General features: G+C 38.2%; 1 protein-coding gene and 1 non-coding gene across 12 annotated transcripts in view; one reads left to right on the top strand and one right to left on the bottom strand.

The window, feature by feature from the left end:
• Positions 1-25,297, bottom strand: part of gpatch8 (G patch domain containing 8) — a 183,530-nt gene that overhangs the window by 134,170 nt on the left and 24,063 nt on the right. For 2 of the 11 annotated variants that reach the window (XM_078223823.1, XM_078223825.1), the window contains exons 2-4: positions 10,951-11,025; positions 6,410-6,427; positions 2,862-2,934 (exon numbers count right to left, since the gene is read on the bottom strand). Coding sequence is in view for 2 of the 11 variants with exons in the window: in XM_078223821.1 (XP_078079947.1) it covers positions 2,862-2,934; positions 10,951-11,025 (148 nt within the window). In the remaining 9 variants the exon portion in view is untranslated. Of the gene's footprint in view, positions 1-2,861; positions 2,935-6,409; positions 6,428-10,683; positions 10,706-10,914; positions 11,026-25,297 lie in introns of those variants that run through there. The other 9 variants (XM_078223822.1, XM_078223827.1, XM_078223832.1 and 6 more) reach the window with 5 other exon arrangements.
• LOC144501073 (U2 spliceosomal RNA) lies at positions 18,260-18,458 on the top strand. Its single transcript, XR_013499048.1, has one exon. It is a non-coding gene; the product is annotated as a U2 spliceosomal RNA (small nuclear RNA).

Consider the following 25,297-nt stretch of genomic DNA (forward strand, 5'->3'; position numbering starts at 1 on the left):
AAAGTCTATGTAAGCCCAATTTGCAAATGGAAAAAAGCTGCATACTTTTCAAGTATTGCAATCAGCAAGAATTACACCAAGAGTCCTTTCCCAAAAACAGTGTTCAACAGCCTTTGTCTTAGCTGCTAACAGATTCAGGTCCAGCAGCAGATGGTGTAAGATCTGTATAAATACAGCTATTGACAGTAGAATCCAAAGTAGATGTGATGCATTAATTCCGCTAAGAGTTGCAAGGTCATGCATAGCTGCTAAATAAATTCTCATGGCATCCTTACTGGGTAGCTTGTCAACATTCTTCGTTAATGGTGCCAAGTCAACAGGAAAGTTGAGAAAGAGGTCAGAGTAAAGAACAAGTTCCTGGGGATCTGGGTGGCACATCAGACTAATTTTTAAGGTAGGTTTGAATGCAGTTCTGTTCTTTGGCAAGAAAACCTGCTTTCTGCTGGCTGTAAGGTTTATACATGAAACTAATTTATTTAATTCCCAACATTAAATATATTTTAAATATTCCATATATCCATTGTCTCAATGTAATACCCCACCCACTCCACCAGGCCATCTGTCTTTTGCTCTTAAGATTGCTACATCTTACTGCAATCTCTCACAGCTACACTTTAATATCTAACACATTTCTCTGTTTCTTTAGTTCTGATGAAGAACCAAATGGACTCAAAATATTAACTCTGTCTTCCCTCCCTACAAATGCTGCCAGACCTGGTGAGTTTTTTCAGCAGTCTCTTGTCCTGTTTCACTTTTCAGCATCCGCAGTATTTTGCTTATTAAATATCTGTCACTTGAATGAATATAAAATAAAAGTTAATTTATTTAAAAAAACCTTAGTTTCAAATCTGCTATTATTACTGGTTCACATATTAATCCCAATTTTAATTTCTATGTTTCAGAAAGACTTTCAAGGTAAACTGTATGGTTAACATACAATCTCTTATTATCATGGGACCAAGTTATACAAAGAACAAAGAAAATTACAATACAGGAACAGGCCCTTCGGCCCTCCAAGGCTGCACCAACCATGCTGCCCGACTTAACTAAAACCCCCTACCCTTCCGAGGACCATAATCCCTCTATTCACATCCTATTTATGTATTTGTCAAGACGCCCCTTAAAAGTTACTACCGTATCCACTTCCACTACCTCCCCCGGCAACAAGTTCCAGGCACCCACCACCCTCTGTGTAAAAAATCTGCCTCGTACATCTCCTTTAAACCTTGCCCCTCGCACCTTAAACCTGTGCCCCCTAGTCATTGACTCTTCCACCCTGGGAAAAAGTTTCTGACTATCCACTCTGTCCATGCCTCTCAATCTTGTAGACTTCTATCACGTTGCCCCTCAACCTCTGACGTTCCAGTGAGAACAAACCAAGTTTCTCCAATCTCTCCTCATGGCTAATGCCCTCCATACCAAGTAACATCCTGGTAGATCTTTTCTGTACCCTCTCCAAAGCCTCCACATTCTTCTGGTAGTGTGGCAACCAGAATTGAATACTATATTCCAAGTGCGGCCTAACTAAGGTTCTATCAAGCTGCAACATGACTTGCCAATTTTTAAACTCAATGCCCCGGCCGATGAAGGCAAGCATGATGTATGCCTTCTTGACTACCTTCTGCACCTGCATTGCCACTTTCAGTGACCTGTGTACCTGTACACCCAGATCCCTTGGCCTATCAATACTCTTAAGGGTTCTGCCTCTGAGATTGGGTTTAAGAAGTGCTGAGGTTTCACTATATCTGGGTTTGCATGCTTGATGTGACACTGTTGGCTGACATCAGGAGATGCCTGAAATGGAAGAGTGTTCCCTTTCGGAGTGCTGCCACCTCTAACCTTGGTAAGCATACAAATTCACTAAAACTATTATCCCGAGTTATTCTGCTTGAGCAGGATACAGAGGCCAGCAGCTATTGTAGCAGACATAGCCGATGAACACCCAATTGTCAAAAAGTTCCTTGAATCCAACCTCAGTTAGCTACATTACGAACAACTCACATGCTTCTCTTTTTTGGCCATGACTACAAATGGCCTGTATTCACTCCTCCACCAAATGTCACAGCGCAGCAGTGGATTCTGATGCCTCAGTGATGTGTAGTACACCAAGTGATAAGAAATAATAACCATTGAAAAGAAATAATTCAGAGCCATGGGCTATTTTATAATATATTTGAATACAAATAATGTTCATGAGGAAGAATAATCAGCAGCCTGGACTTAATAAAACCAGGCATACCAACTCCAGGCATTTCCCTCTGAGAAACTGAATAGCACAAGCTGAAATTAGACCAAATCAAATGGGAAAGGATAGGCACTATATACACCAAATACTTTACAAGTAAATTGACAAAATATAAAATGCAGTCAGATTTTTGTTTTAATCATAATTCAAATTATTCAAGCTGAAAAGATCAGTTTATGATGTGTATGTGATAACTGGGGGGGGTGGTTGGGGGGAGGCCAGAAACGAAGTTTTTTTTAAAAAAATCATCATTATACAATGCTGTACTAGAAAATGTAGGTACTACATGTTAAAGATGATAATTTTTTGTTAGATTAAATAAACTACTGGGGTCTCAAATTTCCTCAAATGTAACTTTAGAGCTAAATTCATTATACCACCACCCAGAGCACAGAAAAGAGGGGAAAACAGAAACACAGCAAGAAATCAGCTGAAATTAAATGCAGGTTTCCGCTTACAGCCAATATGATACAAAATTCAGCATTTCCAGATTAAACTGTGGAGGGAAACAAATTATAAACAGTTTGCACATTTTTACTGTACTTGGGGCACGTTCTCAAAAACATTTTTCATGAAGTTAAAAAGTGTTATATTATGTGATTGTTTTTGAACTCACCCTGGAGAGACTTTCCCAGTCCTTGGCCAAGCTTCCACCCATGCTTCTGAAGCAAACGGTGTCCAATGTTGTCCTGATAGACAGAACAGAGAATAGACCAAAAATACTCCAATAATACAAACTCCCTTCCAGTCAACATTTCTATATTTTGTGTACGATGGATAAACATGCAAGAAGTTGCTAATGGGAATGGGGTAGATGGACATCCTAAGGAAACACAATGTCATAAACTGCTCACACAATTTGGGATTATTTTCTGATGGTGTGCTGTGCATCTTCAGTGCATAACACTTAAATAATAAAAGCAGGATAATAAAAAAAAGAATGTAAAACAAAGAACTGAAATCAGTAAAACTGATAAAACCAAGCTCTTTTTAAAACCATATCCGTCACCTTGACAGCACCAATTTGCAACAGACAACTAAAGTTTTTTATTTTAATTTGGTTATGTTGCGTGTCAGGCTTTTTGTCTACAGATTATTGTAAGTGCAAAATCTGCCCCACCACTAGAAACCAAATACGATCATAGCAAAATCCAGGCTAGACTTGATTGGGTTTATAACCAGCATGCAGCCATTATTAACTAAAAATGAAACAGTGAAGTTAGTAAATTTACAAAATGAGCACAAGCACAGATTGTGATGCACTTCATGTGTAAGGTAACAAAAATGCTGAAAATTAGAATGGAACAGGCCTAGCAACAGGTTTAATAGCAAGAACCATTAGTGCATGTAGGGGGAGAGGGTGGGGGGAGGGCGGGGAAGAGAAGCAGCAAGCGTAATGTCTCATCTTCCTTACCACTGAGTAGTTAACTAGCTACAAAACATATACAGCTATGAATTTCAAGGACTTGGCTCCAATTTTACAATAGCATCACTGGGTTTGAAGCAAATTTGGTATTATCTGGCAATCAAAATTAAATTTTGACCTTAGATGTGAAATGCATTGCTTTGCAAATTCAAATGATTTCCCTGCAGTCAGCATTTTATTATGCTATAAGTCAACATTAATTGTCATCATTAGCATTGGCCAAAACATGCAACAAATTCTTCTGAAGCAATCTTTGGCCAGTAAACATTAAGAGCACAAAAATGAGCACCCTTCAAAGATTTTATGCAGGCTGAAAACTGAATGAAGATTTGTGCTACTACTAATATTTCACAGTCTGGGAAGGAGGGGGAATCCTATTTGACTGTGAAAGTTCATTAGTTAACAATATATCAAATCCTGAGAGTTGCTATACTGTGGTCACGTGCAACCCCCCCCCCCCCCCCCAACTCGCCCCCCTCCAAAAGGTAAGTTTATGTTAAATATTGTATGTGGAAGTAAGCTTGATCAAGAGGATAAAGGTAGTAGGTGGATTGTTGTAAAGTTACCTTTTTCTTTTAATGAAGAACATGGAGTTATAAAAAAGATGGAGCAAGAAAAATTAATTTAAAAAAGTAAAACTGAATTAAGAAAAACAATTGGGGGAAGGGGCAAAGAGAAGAATGGCAGGTTGAGCAATGTTTAAAGTTTGCTTCCTGTTTTTGTAGCCTTGAATGAATATTTCTAATTGTTACTGCTGATATCGAGTTGTTCCACCATCGTAACAATGTGTGTTTCTATGTCGGCACGGAAGTGGAAAATTTAAGAAAACCTTTGTGGGCCACAAAGACATGTTCCTGGAACTGGCAGCCGTTTTGGACAAATTCCACACACATTAACCAAGTGGGTAAAGCAGCAATTCATCCTAAGCACTTCATTTTATTCGCCATTTTCGGATCTGCAAGCTCAAGCTCACAAGTTGTACGTACACTGCAGCTGTACAGATACAGGTAACCTGCTGAGTGTTAAACAACTAATGCTGGCTAAAATATTTCTGAAATGTCATAAGAGTCCAGTGCCAACACATTGCAGCACTCCATAAAATATTGTTGGGCTATGTATCCACTTGCAAACAAAATTACCAAAGGAGAAAGATATATTGTTTGTAACTTTCTTTATTGCAGCGTCAGGGTACGGACTTTCTATAAAAAAACTTTCTCCTGCAATTACAAAAGATGTGGAACACATAAAAGTAACTGATTTCTAGCGCTGCATAAAACCATGCTACATAGATTTGATTGCCAAACATGTCAAGCATATTAGGTGCCAAGTACAGAGGTAAAAACAAAACAAGTGTTAAAATGTCTGTTATTTCCCAATCAAAAAAATCCTACAACAAATTTCCTATTCGTCAAAGTGATTTTTTTAAAAATAGACTTGTTCGTTCCTCTGGAAGTCATCTACAAAATTATGCATTTCATTTAAATTAGGGAATTATATTTGATCCCACTACCTCCTCATAAGGTACAATGGAGTGGCAGTCATTTCCGTATGTACTTGTTGGGAGAATTGCAAAAGTGGTGATATACTAGCAACAGTAATGCAACTGTAAAACTAATTTTTAAGTAGACGCTTAGTCGAAACGGGAGATCAAATGAATGAGACAGCAGGAATACTATTCCCTTTCTCAATGGGGCAAAGTCAATCCAAGTAAAACATCTGTCCTGAAAAGACTTTGGCCAGAATTCTCCGACCTCGCCAGCAACTGGATTCTCCAGTCCCGCTGCAGTGAATGGAGATTTGGCTGAGCAGCAAATTCTCTGTTCTCGGTGGCAGGGCATCGGAGACCAAAAAATTCCGGCCTTCATCTCAATAAAAGCAAATCAGTAGTAATTCAAAATTTTATATATAGCTATTGAAGTATAAATTTCAAAAAACTGTTTAAATTAAAAACTTCATCAAATTAGAAAATATACCTAGGCAGGAAGTATATCTTAATCACTTGTCATTAGATACAGTTAAACAGTTTTATTGTACTGTAGTAAGAAAGGTTAATAATGCTTCTGTAAGATATTTAATAGAACAAAAATCTATCCAAATGTAGTTTGATGGGATGAAAAATGTACATAAATCCAAATTTAATACAAGTACAGGTTCTAATTTTTATCTTTTCCCCTGATGCACTTCAAGCTTCAGATTTGTAGGATATGCAGTTTTTTGTATTTAAACTAACATAGCAAATTTAAAATCTAAACTTAATACTACAAAACGTAATCTGAAAAAATAATTTAAAGTCGTCTAAAAATAATTGCATTTCAACACTGGTAATATAATAAACATTTCAGATATCAAAAGGGCCGAATTCAACGAGAAAGTTATTTACGTCAGACATAGGGGGATAAAATGAAGTCTGGCTAGTTGGCAAACTTTCCAGTTAGGTCTAGGTGTAAAGCTCTTTAGTATTTATAATCTTAAACTTTACATGAGTCGTAAAACAGGCTCCTTCACTGCCACCTTTTTGGTGGAAAATTTTGTTTTCTTTTTCAGTCAATGTCAACAGTTCAACTCAACTTTGATCCAATTAAATATTAAAACCACATTATAAAGCTTTCAGGGAAGAAGGAAGTGAGACATTACCCTGACTGCAATATTAATAAATGCAATAAAAAAATAAACAGACAGATGAAGCAATAGGCTATTTCAAAGCAGTGCAAGTGGAGTGAAAGCATTTCCATACGAACCTGGCTTTAAAAACTGGGCTGTCAAAAGAACAGTTAAATGTAACACAAAGTAAGAAACTGTCCAAACACTAATGGTCTGCTTCTGTTCAATTCACTGCTCGCAAGTAATGTCTACATTAGGTAATAGTGAAAGCACAAATGTAAATCCACGATTCAAGACCAGCTAGCTGTAAGTCAGTGCAGTGTGTCATGATGACACAAATGAAGAAAAAAAACTAAAACAAAATATATATTTTTTATATGTAAATAAAAATATATATATATATATTTATATAGATGTGTGTGAGGAGATATATCAGGAAAGTGTGACAGAAAGGTGAGCACTACTTTGCCATTACATGCAAGAGCACTTTAGAACGGTTCCCAAAACAAACTTTATATTTAACTACAGATGACACACGATGATGGTTGGAAGGGCCAAATGGTAATGCTACACCATACAGCTACAAGACATGAAATATTTATAGTGCAGGGAACATGCGGCTACTGTTAAATGTCAAATCAGCAGCCATATTGACATAACCTTTGTCTGTTTAGGAGTCCACAGATCTTGTACATGTACAAAATGACAAAGCATAATCTGCCTATTGTAAATACATACTACGACTGTATCAAACCAAACCAATAAACAGAAAACCACCACCACTCTCAAAGTAGGTTGAATAGCCCGTAGAATGCTATACTGTTTAGCCTATTATTGGATAACTAGTCTAAAGTCATTTTTGAGAAAGGAATTGGCAGGACTATCAATGAAACTAATACAAGATTATCTTTATTTTTAAAAAGCTATTTTTAAGTAAAAGATTACCTTTATTTTTAAACTTTACATATTCAGAATGTCCAGGATGGATCAGAATTGAAAATGATGTATCAAAATTAGGGTGAACACCCTAATGGTATTTATTGCTAAAAGGGAGTTCCGAATGCACATTTGCTGCATTTAACAAAATCAAGTCATTAGAATCCCGAAGCAATATTTTTGAAGATTTTAAAGTGCAACTTACATTAGCTTACATTAAGTTTCCTAAAATTGATATCTTCTTCATTTTAGGTGCTTCCATATCATAATTTAATTAGTGCTCATGAAAGCTGGTAAGAAAGGGATCATCTTGAAAAGGTTTTGTTTCAAATATGCAAATTTAATAGCTCCTGGTTGGGAAATAGCCTTTTTTTTAAATTTCACATCAGTCTATTTATTTTCCTTTCCATAGTTAGAGTCAAATGCCAAAGCACAAAAGTAAATCACATGTACTAGGAATATGCTGCACGAGGTTATCCTTTACGTGCATCAGTGATCGAGTAATATCAAACAAACTAATTATCTGTACATAGAATCACCTCAAAATCTGTGGACTCTCCAATGCAGCCAAGCTTGATGTTCGCACTGACTGAACACTGTAGCATAGCATTTAGCACATCTCAAGAGACAATGCTGCAGGACAATGTGGGTATTTAGAATGCATCAAAGTCATTTGCTAGCTGTCAAAAAAATTGTCTTGGCCTTTTCATATTCAAGTTTTTCATGCCATGGCTTTTCTACCTACACACAAATATCAATTTGTTCTCCACCACTCCAAAATGAAATTTGCATTGTATGGTTTTTAAATTCAATTTTTCATACCTGCAAAAAACCTACATAATTTCTGCTATGATGCAGTGCAACCAGAAATGTTGATCACAGTTTACAGGAGCATTACAAAAATAGGAGTCATTAATTAGCAGCTTGATAGGTACATCAGCTGATCGGTAACGCTAACAAAAACTGCACTATGACAGAATGTGGCCATACTACTGCTATGCAACTGAGTGTTAGGACAGAGACTTTATCTTTATAACCTTCACTGGACAAAGAAGACAATGCCTCTTTGGTGGGGAATGGATAAAATATTGCCCTGGGTCACTTTCACAGTCTTAACTACTGCAAATAGAATCAGTGATGCCGGGGTGCGATTCATGCCTCCCACCTCAGCTAAGGAATAGAAAGCAATGGAAGTAATTTTTTGGGAAGCGAGGAATGGAAGAGAAATTTAACAGTTAAAAATTATTTGTTGAAAAATGTAATTACATTTTATATTCTAAAAATAAATTTCAATGGTGGTTAAATAGAAAAAAATCTTGGTATTTAGTCAGATTTTCATAAAATTACAATCAACTAGTGCACTAAGTCATCTGCCGTCACCAAATTCCCATTTTCCCATGTTTAACTTCAGGAATGTAACAGTAGTCAATTAAATGAATAAAAAATTGGATAAAATAAAGTTGAAGCTACTAATGTGTATTCTTCCAAGTTCTTTGGGAGAGAGAGAAGTTAATTCTCAGGTATGTGAAAAAACAGGAATTTTGATTTACAAAGCTGACAAAAAATGGGACACGTACCACTATTTTCTGGACATTTACCCACTTGTTACAATGAACATCGAATCATGTCACCTCATTTGCTGAACTGCAAATTTTGTAAATGAAGATGGTCTTCATTTTTGGTACTTCACTGACTAAGAGTGAATAGTTTCGGTGAGCTAATGCTTTGGTCAACTAAAAAAGAATGACTCAAATGTGGCACAAAATAAATATTACATGCCCGAGTGAATATAAAGGAAAGCAAACAAAAAGGTGGGTGGTCACATTTTTAATAATATCACATTATTAAAGGTTAAAAAAAGCTCAAAATTAGTTAGGTATGGCGGTATTGTTATTAGGTCATTCAATTGAAAACTTATCCTGCAGTATTATCAACATGCGTCATCAGCTACTGCCATTCCATAGACAAGCATCATGCCAGCAAAGTCTCACAGTAGGTATTTTGCTGTATTGGAAGGACAGGATAAGGAACCAGGAAACCCTAAAAAATATAGCAGAGCGTGCAATACAAACCAGTTCATGGCTGCTTAGCAATTATGGCCCAACTGCTGCAGAAGAGAAATGGTGGACACCCCAAGTAGTGTGCATTATTTGTTACATGGAAACACAGGCACATCTTCCAGAACAGGAATATCTACTGATCCTTTTGTTTCCCCTATTAAGTACACTGGGTGGAAAATTGCACACATTTCACACATAACAAACTAGTTCAACCTATTCCATCCTTTATGAACATTACCCACCCCCAACACCACTACAATTTTTCTTCAACTATTATTAATTCCGATTCAGTACTTTAACTGATTCTGGGCAAAGAAAACATAACTTGCTGTTGGCAAAAATGGCATAAATAATCATTATTCAACCAAATTCTTATAGGTCTGTGTACCTAATCTCATAGAAAATTGTTGTGGTTCATTATAATTTAGGTAGTCACTGGTAACCAAACAACAAGATTGATTCCTTGTGGCCCCAAACTTTTGTTTTTAATTTTAAGTTTTTTATAATGTAGAGTCAAAATCAACCTAATATATACATTGCTCAAGAGTTTCTATACAGTCTGGTACAGAATAATAAATGGTTATGTTTTACAAGCAGGAAATAAGTCAAACTGTCAACTGATTTAGAATGAAAGTTCTGTTTGCTTATAATTGTGCCGTGGCGTGAGGTGATCAATGACATGTAGCAGTTCACTTGCAGTTAGTGGTGGAGAGTTCAATAAAATTAGCAATTTTAAATTGAACGATGCAATTAATCTGCTGCAGCTTTTCTCTTACATTGGCCTTATAATACAATACCCGAAAAAAATTCTAGCCCTTACATGAAATTACATCCATTTAAGGAAGTATAGCAAGATCACGGGTTCAGGGTAGCGAGCACTTTCAAAACCCTACCAGTTTTATGTCCAAATTCTTAGTTGGTCTCTTATTTGCCTCCACTGGGGAATGGGGCAGTTCCCTCAATGACTAGTTCTTGCTTGAAGGTCAATTTTAAGCAGTGCTAATAACGGGTATTAGTTGAACTATAGTTAAATCATCTTTATGCACCACAGCACAAATAGATTGTTAGTATAACTAGTAAAATGTGTGCAAAATATCCAGGAGCTGAAGAGGATCAGCACATACTTCCAGTCTTTATACACATCCATTCATTCCAGTCATCACACATTGCACATGAAGTTCCATCTTTTACTTTGTGAGTGCAATGACAATTACCACACACAAAATCAAATGCTGAAGAACTAAAGCACTGGATTAACTCAAGTAAAGGCTAACTGAATTAGAACTACTTTAAAGTTTAACATATTACAAAGGAGACTTCTATAAGGTGGGATTATTTATGAAGCATTTTACTGAAAGCAGCAATGAAGCACGTGTACTACTTATTCATGAAGTACAAACAAAATGTTGATTTACCTTAAGATGCATTTTTCATGTCCTGTATATATAGTAGCAGCACAGCATTAATAAACGTTATATTACAAAACCTGAAAAACTTAAAATTAAAATAAAGGTGCACACTAAGCAGTAGAAAGTAGTTTGCATCAACTATGTCATTTTCACTGCTTGAAAATTTCTGACCTAGTTATTCTAAAACTGCACTAGCTTTTTTTTCCTCATTAGGGGAACCTAATCATTCAAGTTTACACAAAATCAGCTCACAATCGAAGTTCAAATCCTTACCGATTCTATGGGCTTGTCCAAGGATGCCTGTTCGATCTCCAGATGTCCTTCTTCATATTGATCAAAGTGATTCCCCTAAAAAGTCAGTGGAGAATAGTAAAGACATGCTCTGAAAAACAAACTATTTATTTAGTCTCACTGTGAAAGATTTGAAATGCAACAGTGCCAGCAAAAATAACTAAGTTTAAAGAAGATCAGCATATCAGAGGCTTGAATAATAATATCCTATTCAGTGTCTGATTTTCACTTCATTATTTGTAGCGTTAAAGGTTAAACTTGCATTATAGAAATGCAACAGGATGTTCAACAGTAATATTTATAGCTCCTACTAAAATAGCAAGTGATGACTATTCAGGTACTCATTTGATTCATGTGGATATATTTGCAGTAATAAAGCCCCTTGCACCATTTAATATCAAATCCTCCAAAAACAGTCAAATGCCAATTGGAGGAATATATTTACACAATTTAACTACGGGATAATAATCACACAAAGTCCCGCTCATCCATCATCCCTCTACACACAAGAACCTACATTGGCTCTTGGTCCAGCAGCGTTTGAAGAGTTTAAAGTTCTCACACTAGGTTTCAAATCCCTGAATGGCCTCACTCCTACCTCTTTCTTTAACCTCCCCCAGCCCACTAAGAGGTCACTGCTCAATCAAATTTGATCTTATGCATATCCTTGCTTTTAATTGTCCGTCCACTGGAAGCCTGACCTACAGCTGCCTGGGCCTTAAACTCTGGAATTTGCTCCCTAAAACACTCTTTCCCGCTTTAAGACACTCCTCAAAACTTATACTCTTTAACCAAACCTTTGCTCTTAGTATCTAATGTGGTTCAATGTCAAACTTTGTTTGGTACCACTCCTGTGAAGCACCTTGGGGCATTTTACTATTCAAAGGCACCGTATAAATTGAAGCTGCTGTGGAAAAGCATTATGAACTGTGGGAGGGTTCACCTGAGCTTATTCTGAGTAATCTGCATTTTTACCTTCACTCCACATAGAATCATATAGGACAGAGGACAAAATGCATTCAGTGGACGTTAAAGAATTAAATCGGGCATGAAACAGTGGTTTAAAAAAAAAACCCTAAACAATGTTGCTCCAATGGAAGGGACTGTTCAGTGAGATAGACAACATGGCAAAATGTAAAGGGAGAATTTGAAGAAGAAATGTGTAGATACCTGAAGTGGTGCATTGGCTTTTTGCCAGATGGACTCTTCTGGGTTTTTTGGTGTACAAAGAACAAAGAAAATTACAGCACAGGAACAGGCCCTTCGGCCTCCCAAGCCTGCACTGACCATGCTGTCTGACTTAACCAAAAACCCCTACGCTTCCAGGGACCATATCCCTCTATTCCCATCTCATTAATGTACTTGTCAAGATGCCCCTTAAAAGTCACTACTGTATCCACTTCCACTACCTCCCCCGGTAACGAGTTCCAGGCACCCACACTCTGTGTAAAAAATCTGCCTCGTACATCTCTTTTAAAACTTGCCCCTCGCACCTTAAACCTATGCCCCCTAGTAATTGACTCTTCCACCCTGGGAAAAAGCTTCTGACTGTCCAAGCCTCTCATAATCTTGTAGACTTCTATCAGGTCTCCCCCCAACCTCCGTCGCTCCAGTGAGAACAAAATGTAGCGTGAAAATGTAATTGTAGCGTGAAAAGTAAACATTATTTATGTAGTATAATTTTATGCTACTACAATCAGAATTCATGTAAATATCAACCTAGCCTAAGGATAGTTCATAACTAATAGCAAAATACAAATCATTTTTGAAAATTACTTTTGGCTCGAAGGCAAATCTATTCTAACCATTCAGACATTCTCTATTAAATCAAGGTGTAATAACAGAAAAGGAAAAACGATTACCAACAAAATTTCAAAGTAGTTCTATTTATATCAAACTGTCTGTCAACCCACTTCATCTATAATTGAACCCCAATTCCAAACTGTATTAACCACATTGGTGTTCTTGAAATTTTTGATGCTCATGTTTCGTATGCAGTACAAATGCATATTCAATACTCCGACGGCAGCAGTGGTCCTCTCCCAAGCCAACTTGTCTAGCATTGAGGCACTAATCACTTAAAACAGGCTCTACTGGGCAGAGTATGTATTTTGCATGCTTATCACCAGACTCCTAAAGCAGCCACTGCACTCTAAATTCAGTCACGGCAGGAGACTCCCAGGAGGACAGTAGAAATGCTCTACGGTTGTCCATGAAGAAGTCAAACATCCCTGTCGACATATGGGAGTCCCTGGCTTGTGTCCAACCAAAAATTTCTATCATCTTAATCTCCTTATTTAAACAGGACCAGGAAAGAGGTTCTGCTTAGGGACTGCGAGCAGCTGGGGGCAAAATTAAAAAGCAGAACCTCAAATCCCTCTGGATTATCTGAGTCACAAACAAATCGGCATATGACAAATAAGATTAGGGAAATGAATGTGTGGCTCAACGATTGTGTGGTCAAAATGGGTTTTGATTCAAGGAGCAATGGCACCAGTACTGGGGAAAGTGGGAGCTGTACAGTTGGGATGGACTTCACTTGAATCGTGCTGGAACCAATACTCCAGCAAGTCGTATAACTAGGGCAGCAGAGAGTGCTTTAAACTAAATAGTAGAATGAAGGGAGCATGTGAAAGGAAATGCAGTAACTCAAAGCATAACAAGATACTAGAACAAGATAGTGATTTGGGTGAAGAAAACCATAGTGTGGCAGGAAGGAAGGGAGTACAAACGCAAAATAAGGCCAGCCACTGAAACAAATGGTTAATAAAGACACAGCTAAAGGCTCTATTTCTGAATGCACCCTGTATTTGTAGCAGAATGGACGAATTGTTAGCATAGATAGCCATCTCAGAAACTAAGTCTGGGATGTGAATATTGAAGGGTATTTGATATTTCAAAAAGACAGCAGCTAGGAAAAGGTGGTGGGGTAGCTCTGTCAATTAAGGATGCAGTTAGGACTGAAGGGGGAAAAATATACAGATGGGTACACATAAGATGGCTGCCTGGCACACAAACAGTCACCTGGGAAAGAGACATTAAACAGGCACTGACTTTCAGTACAGACAGCCACCTGAGATTAAAACATAAAGGACAGACAGCTATTCAAAGTTAAACATGCAGGAATCAAATCCTACAGGAAGCCAGCCAGGGCTTAAGGATAAGGACAATAGGGGTAGATAATGAGATTAGCTACAGGTGGGATCGGGAATACATAACTGCAGGAAAACCAATTACTGTAAATTACTATATGAATAGGCCGAAACTAAAAACCATCGATAGCCACTGACATAGGAAATGTATCCATTCATAAGACAATGCGATGTTAACATGTTCATGTCTGTATTTGTCTATAACGATGTGTTAACGATCGATCACCTCCTTGATTACAACGATGTGATAATGGCTAGATGTCCGGTCCATCTATTGTGTAAAGGGTATAAAGATGGACTGCTCCTATTGTCTCAGTGAGAGAAGGTTTGCTGCTTGTTGGTGCCTTTTCTCCACGAAGCTTCGTTAAAATAAAACTGTATTCTTGAAACCTTCAAGCCTGACTCAGTGGTACATTTCCCACAACAGTACTGTAGCATGAGATTATTTTAGCTCAAAAGAACAACCTGTAGCATCAATTTAGGTAGAGATAAAAAATAGGAATGATAAGAGATCACTTGTGGGAGTAGATTATAGACCCCCTAATAGTAGCTATGTGATGTGACAGTATTCAAAAATAAATAAATGGGGTAAGACAGGTACCATGATAATCGTAGGTGACATTAATCTACCCATAGATTGCAAGAATCAGATTGGTAAAGGTAACCCAGAAAATGAGTTTAGAGTGTATGCTGGATAATTTCTCATATCAGTACAATTAAGAATCAACCAGAGAGCGGGCTATTCTAGACCTGATAACCAACAATGAGACAGGATTAATCAATAACTCCATGGCAAATGAGCCTTTAGGTGACAGCGATTACAACATGATAGAATTTCATGTTCAGTTTGAAGAGGTGAAGAGTGGGTCTAAAGTTTGTGTTTTAAAATAATGAATAAAATTATACGGAAATGAAAGCAAAGTTACCGAGTGAAAGTAAAGCAAGCATGGAAACTAGTTTAACGTAGGAGAGTAGAGATGCAGTGGCAGACTTTTGAGAAGAAATTTAATAACTCTCAGAGTTATCCCAGTAACAGCAAAAGATTCTGAGAAAGAATCATCCGTAACTGAATAAAGAAACTTAAGAATATCAAATTGAAAGAAACACTGTACAAATCTTTAAAGATCAGTGGTAGGTCAGAAGATTAGGCAGATTTAAGAATCAGCAAAAAATGGCTATAAAAATAACAGAGGGAGAAATTGGTACAGGAGAAAGCTAGCTGGTAATATAAAAAGAGGCGAGTGTTGGTCCACTATAGAGTCGGGAATTGATAATGGAAAAGAGGGAAATGGTAGAGATGTTGAACGGGTATTGTCTGTCTTCACTGTAGAAGTCTTAGAAAACCTCCCAAAGATACCTGAAAATCAAAAGGTCAACAAAAGGGAGGAACTTGAAACAATCACCATCATTAGGTAAAAGGTGCTGGGAGAACTATTTGACCTAAAGGCTGAAAAGTTTGCAGGATTGTCGGCATCATTAAAAGAAGTGGCTGCAGAGATAGTAGCAGATACATTGGTCATAATCTTCCAAAATTCCTTTGATTTCAGAAAGGATTGGAAAATAGCAAATATAACACTTGTATTCAAAAAAAAAGATGCAAGCAGAAAACTACAGACAATTTAGCCTAACATGTCATAAGGAAATCATAACATGATCAGACAGTCAACATGGCTTTGTGAAAGGGAAATCATATTCAACCAATTTATTAGTGTGTTTTGAGGAAGTATCGATCAAGTGGATAAAGGATAGCCCATAGACGTGGTATACTTGGATTTCCAAAAGACATTTGACAAGGTGCCACATCGAAGGTTACTTGACAAGAGCATAGGTTGTTGGGGGGCAAAATATAAACCCAGATAAAGGATTGGTTAGCTAACAGGAAGCAGAGAGCAGAGAAGTGGATCTTTCTCAGGTTGGCAAGCTATAACTTGGGAATGCCACAGAGATCAGCGTTGGTGCCTCAATTATTTACAATCTACATCAATGACATGGATGAAGGAACCAAATGTATGTTAGCCAAATTTGCCAATGACACCAAAGTAGGTAAGAAAGTAAGTTGTCGTGAAGAGGTAGAGAGTCCGCAAGGGCATAGACAGGTTAAAGTGAGCGAGTGAAAATTTGGCAGATGGAGTATGTGAGAAAATGTTAACTTGACGACTTTGGCAGGAAGAATGAAAAAGCAGTATTGTGCTTAAATGGAGAGATTGCAGAACTCAGTGGTACAGAGGGGTCTGCTTGCCCTGTTACGAGTCACAAAAAGTTAATATACAGTTACAGCAAATGATTAGGAAGGCAAATGGAATGTTGGTGTTTATCACAAAGGGAATGGAATATAAAAGTCGGGAAGTTTTATTGCAGCTGTGCAAGGCATTGCGAAGACCAAATCTAGAATACTGTATACAGTTTTGATCTCCTTACTTGAACAAAGTCTAGGAAGAAGTAAACTCAACTCATTCTTTAGATGAACGGCATAATTTATGAAAAAAGGTTGAACAGGTTGAGCTTAAACTCATTGTTTTTTAAAATAATTTACAGGATGTGGGTGTTGCTGGCTAGGCCAGCATTTACTACCCATGCCTAGTTGTCCTTCAGAAGGTTTGGAGTTTAGAAGAATGAGAGATGATCTTATTGAAACATACAAGATCCTGAGGGGACTTGACAGGGTACTCAGAGACTAAAGTTAAAGTTTATTTATTAGTGTCACAAGTAGGCTTACATTAACACTGCAATGAAGCTCCTGTGAAAATCTTCTAGTCACCACACTCCAGAACCTGTTCGGATACAGTGAGGGAGAATTTAGCGTGACCAATGCACCTGACCTGCACATCTTTAGACTGTGGGAGGAAACCGGAGCACCCGGAGGAAACACACAGACACAGGGAGAACATGCAAACTCCACACAGACAGTGACAGAAGCCGGGAACTGAACCCGGGTCCCTGGCACTGTGAGGCAGCAGTGCCAACCACAGTGTCACCATGCTGCCTGGAGCTAGGGGATACAGTTTAAGAATAAGAGTTCTCCTTTTTAAGGCTGGGATTAGAAGAAATGTTTTCTTATTAGTATGTGGAATACTCTTCCCCAGAATGCAGTGGAGGCTGGGTCATTGAATTTAGCAAATCACGGGTAATAGGTGGGGCGAAAGGAAAGTGGACCACAACCAGATCAGCTATCATCTTATCGAATGACAGAGCTGGCTCAAAGGGCCAAATGGCCTACTCCCAAGTCCTATGCTCCTATGCAAGGTACCAAACACATTGTCTCTGCATGTTCCTGACTAATTCTCTCAGAGTCGAGACATCAGAGGGAGTGCATAAACCTCTAAACCATCTACCCAACCCTTTAAGCACCAACTGCCCCACATGTGGCAGTGTCTACGGAGTTGGAGTGGAAACAAATCATCCTCGATCCTAAGTAGCTGCCCAAGAAGGAGAAAATGACAATACTACACCGTATAAACACTAAAGAAAGAAATGGACAGAGATCAAGGGATCAAAAACAGACTACCTCATATTATTGTTACCATAGGACATGCTGCTGGAACTATTCCAAGACTGAATGGAACCACTGATCTACGCATTAGCTTACGCAGGCAAGTGCTACTTTATATCAACATCCCAAAATTTACAAATAGGTCAAATGCCTTATTTGTGCTTAAATCTGTAACATAATCATAGTGAATACAAATAAACCTTATAATAATCATCACAAGGGGCTAAAAATATATTCCTATTGATGTGAGGGAGCATGAAGACGCAATGTGCAGCTGTTGCAACCTATCCCTGCCCTTCCAGAAATATATTCAGCCTTTTGACAATCACCACCAGCCACGCAACTACACAAAGACCTCATTCAAGTGCCACAAACCATTCGATCCCTATTTTACAAACAATACACATTATCATGCTCCGTTATGTTGCTAGGTTTCATGTGTTATTTGTACCTGCTAGAGAACTACAGATTTTATCTAAAGATTTAAAAACCAGTTCCTTACAATTTCTCCTGTATGAGAAGATGTAATTGAAGGGTACATTAGTTTACGTGTGCGTGTGGCGCTGTTGCTTCTGGGTGTGCAGTGAGAAGTTTCAGATACAATTGTTCCGAAAACAATTAAAATACAGTAACTTATTTCCCCACCCCAATAGATTCTCGGCCTTTTGGCTAAGATCAAGTGTAGTATCGACATGCTGTACTTGGTTGAAGTCATTAGGTTACATTTTAGCTTCATTTGAAGCAATTTTTAAAAGCGGCATCTCGGCCTTTTGGCCACGATGCAAATGAGATCAAGCCTTGGAGGAGGTGCAATGCCTACTCCAATCAGCTTGGATCATGTAAATCAAGCCCAAGACAGGAGGTGAGAGCCCTGGTCTTGTCAGCTTGGATCAGGAATGTCTCAACTTGTTGAGATTCTGAATTGGACTTGATTTGATTGAATTGGAATAAAAAAATAGATTCTATCAGAATCACTAGAGGTGAGCAGCCAATATATCCACAGCCACTGCTAAAACCTCTAATTTTTGGCACACTATGAGAAATTAAACATTAACATGCTACAAAGAATGTCATGAACACACTAATAGTAGTTTCATTTCTGCCATTTGTCCTATCATTTCTTGCCCAGCTTTAGTCTAAGGCCCGAGGCTTATTGATAATCAGCACCAACAATGTCTTCCCGGATGGTTTGAAGTTTCAGCTGTCTTCCATCGGCTGTTTCTCTTAATCAATCAATCCACTTTGCACTTTTACAGTCAAATCAATTTCTCCCAACACCAAATAAATAAATCTTACCAACATCTGGTCCAAGGAAGTATGAAAATATTTACGTCTGTCTTTCATAATACAAAATCAGATCAAATAAAGAGCAGTTAGACAGCAAGCAGAAGAGAGGTATACGCAATGGAAGGAAACAGCCAACACGGATGGGCAATCATCTACTTCTCTTTGTGTGTCACCCTGCAGCAATATTGGCAGAGGTCAATTAGCACCAAGCTCCTTCCTCTTGTTTGGGAAACACGACTGGAGACATTTTTCAGACAATGGAAAGAACTAAGATTACACTCAATCTTTCTGTTAAATACATTAAGATTTTTCAGTATTCTAAGCATGTCACCATTTGATTACATTGTGTGTGTAAGGCTCACCACAAGCCATATTTAGATGCTTGAAGTAATAAAAATATCAAGAGTCTACCTACAAAATCTGAACCTTTACTTTCTCCTTTCTTTAGATTCTAATCATGTTCATTGAGTTTTGCAGGTTTGACTATCACTGGAAAGTTCAACATTGTGCAAATTGAACAGATGCCAAGAGACAGTTTTCTCTGCAGTGTTCAATCTCCAAAACCCTTCTCAAGACTGACATCGAGTCTTGCAATTAGTTAAGGGAACCAATATGAAATGCAGAACAAAGTCAAAAACTGCAATATTTAGCTAATAACATCTGGTATTTCTAGGATTATTATTCTATCAACATAATTCAGGGTACTCAGTAGGTCTGGAGTACTAAGTCTATAACAGTTCACTATTTTTACAGAATAAATTACACAATTTAAAAAAGTTTTAGCTGCAATTTGCTTTAATAACTTCCATGGTTCACTGCCATTATATTAACTGGTTTTGCTACTCTGTTCAACAACCAGGTCGCTCGACCTATGAAATTAGAATAGATTAAACAAGAGCAAAACATTGCAGACACTGGAAATCTGAAATTAAAAATGCTGGAAATACTCAGCAGGTCAGGCAGAATCTGTGGACAGAGAAAAACAGACTTATGTTTCAGGCCACGACCTTCTATCAAAACTAGGTTAAATAAAGGTCAAGGTCTCTTAAAGAACCACATTAATTATACATTACTGCTTGTGCACTAACAATGGGAGATATCCCTATTTTAAAAAAACACAATGCAGTGTCAAGAATGCTCAATGCACATCTAATGAGCTCCTCATCCAGATTAGCACTTTCATAAATTTGCATTGAAACACGAAAACATCAAGAGTGTAATCTCAGCAATTGAGAACCTGGGTGACTCTCAGGTCTTAGACTGAAAGGAAAACCCAATATGTACTATAAGCTTAAAGGTATAAAAGAATTTTCATTCACCAGCGATTGGTTAGCTGTTTAAAAATTGTGCCAGTGGGCCATTGCATTCCCATTAAACAAATTCTGCAGTCATTGATAAAACTATTACTTGGTTAAAAAAAATTACAAGTGCTAGTTCATTAAGTCTAAATTAGTATATGCTTTTAAACTGCTGTAGTATTAATTACCATCAACAGTGAGGGCCAGAATCCAAACAATATTTCAGTTAATTAATTCAGTTTATAATCTCAGTTCACTTCAGGAATTATAAATTTCGAGTGCACAAGCAACAGCAGAGTGCATTTTGCTGATGGCATCAGAACTGAATTCTGCTAAGAAAATGCACCTTCATTGCAGGGTCCATGTTTACTCATTAGATTATCTCTATGGGTTTGTTTTAGTGGGATTATGACATTGGCTGAATGCTGGATGTTCATAATCCATATTGTTAAATGGGCTATCTTTTGTCATAAACTAGATTTGATTGTGACAGAGTCTGTTCAACTGGGTCTACGAAGCAGAAGGGAGATAGATCAGATTACAGACAAGTCAAACAAGCAATTTAGGAGGAGTAGGCCATTCAGTCCCTCGAGTCTACTCTGCCATCAATCAGATCATGGCTGATCTGACTGGCCTCAACTTCACATTCCCACCTACCCTTGATAACTTTTGACTCCCTTGTGAGTCAAGAATCTATCTGCCTTAAAACTATTCATTGACCCTGCCTCCAATTCCCTCGGGGAAGTATGTTCCAAAAAGACTCTCAATCCTTAGATTAAAAGTTTTCTCATCGTCTTAAATGGGAGACTCATTTTTAAACTATGTCCCCTGGTTCTAGTCTCTTCCACAAAGGGAAACATAATTTCAGTATCCACCCCATCAAGTCCCTTCAGATCTCAATCTTCTAAACTCCAATGAACAAAGGCCCAGCCTGTTCAACCTTTCTTTGTAAGATAACCCATCACATCCCAGGTATCAGTCAAGCTAACCTTTGCTGAACTACTTCTAACACATTCATATTCTTCCTCAATTGAGACCAAATCTGTATACAGTGCTCCAGATGAGGTCTCACCAACACCCTGTAGTAAAACATCCCCACTTTTATATTCCATTCCCTTTGCAATAAACAACTACATTCCATTTGCTGTAACTGGATTCCTGATTCATATACCAGGATACCCAGATCCCTCTACTTCAGAGTTCTACAATCTCTCTCCATTTCTTTCTTTCTTCTTCCTGTCAAATGGGAAAATTTCACATTTTACCAAATTATAATACATTTGTCAATCTTTGTCCACCCACCTCACCTATCTATATATTTTTGTAATTGCTTTTTGTCCTCTTCACAACTTGCATTCCTACATATCTTTGTGTCATCAACAAACTTAGCAACCACACATTTGTATCTTCATCCAAGTCATTGACACAAATTGTAAATAGTTGAGGCCCCAGAGGGCCAAAATTTAAAGTGGCAGAAGTTCTCAAAGGGGGTAAAAAAATAACTACAGTGACCATAATCTCTCTCCCCTGCACACCTCACTCCTCCCTTCCTGATTAAACCAAAAATATGCCTAAAGAATTGTTCGCTGCACATTGAACAAGTCTCCAATCTTTGTGGCCTGTTGCATCACAATCAAGGTGGATTACAATAATAAAAACTGAGCCAAACTATTGCAGCAAGGCAGTGGTACTAGAAGTTGCCAGAGTGCTCCACAGCTGCAACATAAAAAATGTGCATAAACAATTACAAGTATCAATAGGATGTCACAGTAATAGTATAATTTTAACTGCAAATAATGAAGGTACCTTAAAATTTTGCTTCTAAAATTATGTTAAATGCCTCTGCCATTCTATAGTTTTTATTTTGTAAATACATTCATGCTTATTACAAAATGTGCTGCTTTACTTCCATTGGTACAGAAGTCAATATTTGACAGATGAATTCAATTATCACTGTGCACAATTGTTTTACACTCATCAACCCCAACAAATAATTTCCATCCTCTCTGATGATGTGGTTAGTTAACTTGCAGTTTAAAAACAATCACAACTGGTTCATGCATGCATCACTAGATCTCAGAATCAAATAAGACACTATGGTGGAAAACAGAATCGTTCAACTTGAAGCAGTGGTCAGGAAAGTGGATGAAATTAGCAATCGGATATAGAGTTTGTAATTGGTACTGAAAAGATAATGGCTCTGGCCTTACCAAGATAGCACCAACAATCTCCTTAAACCTCTCACCTGTCCGCTCCACCTCAAGCAACTACATGGATCTCTGTCTGTCACTAAAATCAGGACCATCTCTTCAGCTAGATCTCCTACTTCCCTCCACCCCGCCATCAAGCCAAATCTCCTTGAAAAACTAGCCTCCCAATTCCTGAACTTGTCACTCCACTTGTCCCTCTCCAAGGTCATCTTATCCAGATGACTTACCTTATTCCCTGACCCAACACTCGAAACTCGCCACTCAACTCCCCATCCTGACCTCCATCCAGTTCACATTGCAAATAGCTCCATTTCCTCAGACACCAACCACTTCCCGTTCAAAATCATAACTCCCTCAAATACAAATCCTCAACGCCTCTTTTCTTGCAACTACCCATCTCCATCCTTCTTTCCTCTGGTTCGACAACAATAATCTCTCCCTCAATGTCATCAAAACAAAGGAGACAGTCATCGACTTCAGGAAGCACAGTGAAGGACATGCCCGTCTACATCAACGGGGATGAAGTGGAAATGGTCGAGCGCTTCAAGTTTTTAGGTGCCCAGATCACCAACAACCTGTCCTAATCCCTCCAAGCAAACGCTATAGTTAAGAAAGCCCATCAACGTCTCTACTTTCTCAGCAGACTAAGGAAATTTGGCACATCAGCTACGACTCTCACCAATTTTTACAGATGCACTACAGAAAGCATTCTTTCTGGTTGTATCACAGCTTGGTATGGCTCCTGCTCTGCCCAAGACCGCAAGGAACTACAAAAGATCGTGAATGTAGCCCAATCCATCATGCAAAACCAGCCTCCCATCCATTGACTCTGTCTATACTTCCTGCTGCCTTGGCAAAGCAGCCAGCATAATTAAGGACCCCACGCACCCAGACATTCTCTCTTCCACCTTCTTCCTTCGGGAAAAAGATACAAAAGTCTGAGGTCTCGTACCAACCGACTCAAGAACAGCTTCTTCCCTGCTGCTGTCAGACTTTTGAATGGACTTACCTTGCATTAAGTTGATCTTTCTCTACACCCTAGCTATGACTGCAACACTACATCCTGCACACTCTCGTTTTCTTCTCTATGTACGGTATGCTTTGTCTACATAGTGCACAAGAAATACTTTTCATTGTATACATGTGACAATAATATATCAAATTCCACAAAGCCCTTCAACATTTCACATCCAAAATCCAGAAGTCTCCAAAATCATTCCAATCAAGTCTCAGCCTTTTCTACAACAGTGAGTTATCAAAATAACATATTTGGGCTCTGTGACCATGGTTAATTTCCCTCATGAAAGCCTTGCCTCAGTTGCAGCACTGTTGCCTGAGTCAAAAGATTGTGGGCTCAAGTTCCAAGTTGACACTTCATGCAATACTAAGGGAATGCTGCACTGTTGTAGACTTTGTATTTCAGATGAATCATTCAAATTACACTCTGTGTGCCCTCAAATAATCTCATGGCACTATACGAAGAGCAGGACAGTTCTCCTGAATGTCCTGGCTAACATTTATCCCTCAACCAAAATTACTGAAACAGATTAGGTAGGATCTTATTGCATGCAAATTGGTTAACACAGTTCCTATAATACACTAGTAACTAGTACATTGGATTAAAGTTCAAAAAGTGACATAAATTACAGATAACTCACAGTTGTGAAAGGTGCGACACAAATATATTTTCTATCTTTACCACAGCTATTGACATGGCCAAACACAATCTCCTTGAATGCCTCTTACTCAGTATCTAGCTAAGTGGGAGAACCTTCACAGTTCCACTCTTATCTATCCAATAACATTATGCATCTCCAGAAAAAGCTTATCTTTCCAATTTATTCCCTGCAGTGTGTAAATACACATCCTTGGCCCATCCACACATATCCAGTTCAGCCTCTCCAACTCTTATTCAAACTGAAGCTGAGCTTCTAACACAATACCCTCTCCACCACAAAGAACACCTATCACACCACCACCTATACTTCAGCTACCTGCTGCTGAAACCCTCTTCCACGCCCAATACTTCACTATTCAAACACACTCTGGGCAACCTTCCATAAACTTCATGCCTGAATGCTAACGCGCTCAAGCCACCCAACATCCCTCTCCTCATTAAATTACATTGACTCTCAGTCCCATCATAAAATTTCAAATTTTCATGCTCAAGTTTAAATCCAATCAAGGCCTCACGCTTCTACATTTTAGTAACTTTCCTCCTGCCCTCCAACCCCTCCTCATGAAATTCTTTATTCCACAGACTCTGGCCTGTTGTGCATTTATCCTCAACTTTGAGCCCACCACTAGTGGGTTTCCCTTCAGTCACTTAGGTCCAAAGCTTTGCAATTCCATCCCTAAACACCACCACCTCTCCTTCAAGATCCTCCTTAAAACCCTGTTCTTTGACCATTAATTTGATTACTCCTATTACTATCTCCTTTACCTTAGTGGCCATTTTGTTTTGTTTTAATTACTTCAGTGGTTTTAAAGAAACACATTTTGCTCTGGTGCAGGGGAATCACTGCCAGAAAGACAGTCAACTGATCACTCTCCTTAATGTTCTTTCAAACATGTTGACAGATTTGTTTCCAAAACCACCCCGACATTCCAAAATATATTTCCTATTTCAGTTTGCACCCCACTGCTAAATTTATAGTTAGTTCCTGGCAGTGAATATTTGTCCCATTTTACTTACCACTTGATATTTTCCTCAGTGCTAAATGCATGTATGAGCATTGACCTTTCACTTTCAGTTTATTTATCATTTTGGCATATAATGTGGGCAAATATTAAATTATCCATTTTGGAAGTGAAAGCATATTATCTAAATGGTGCGAGATGCAGAGGGATCTCGGTGTCCTGGTACATGAATCAAAAAAGACTAGTATGCAG

The sequence above is a fragment of the Mustelus asterias genome, chromosome 11 (assembly GCF_964213995.1).
Source record: "Mustelus asterias chromosome 11, sMusAst1.hap1.1, whole genome shotgun sequence".
Taxonomy (NCBI): domain Eukaryota; kingdom Metazoa; phylum Chordata; class Chondrichthyes; order Carcharhiniformes; family Triakidae; genus Mustelus; species Mustelus asterias.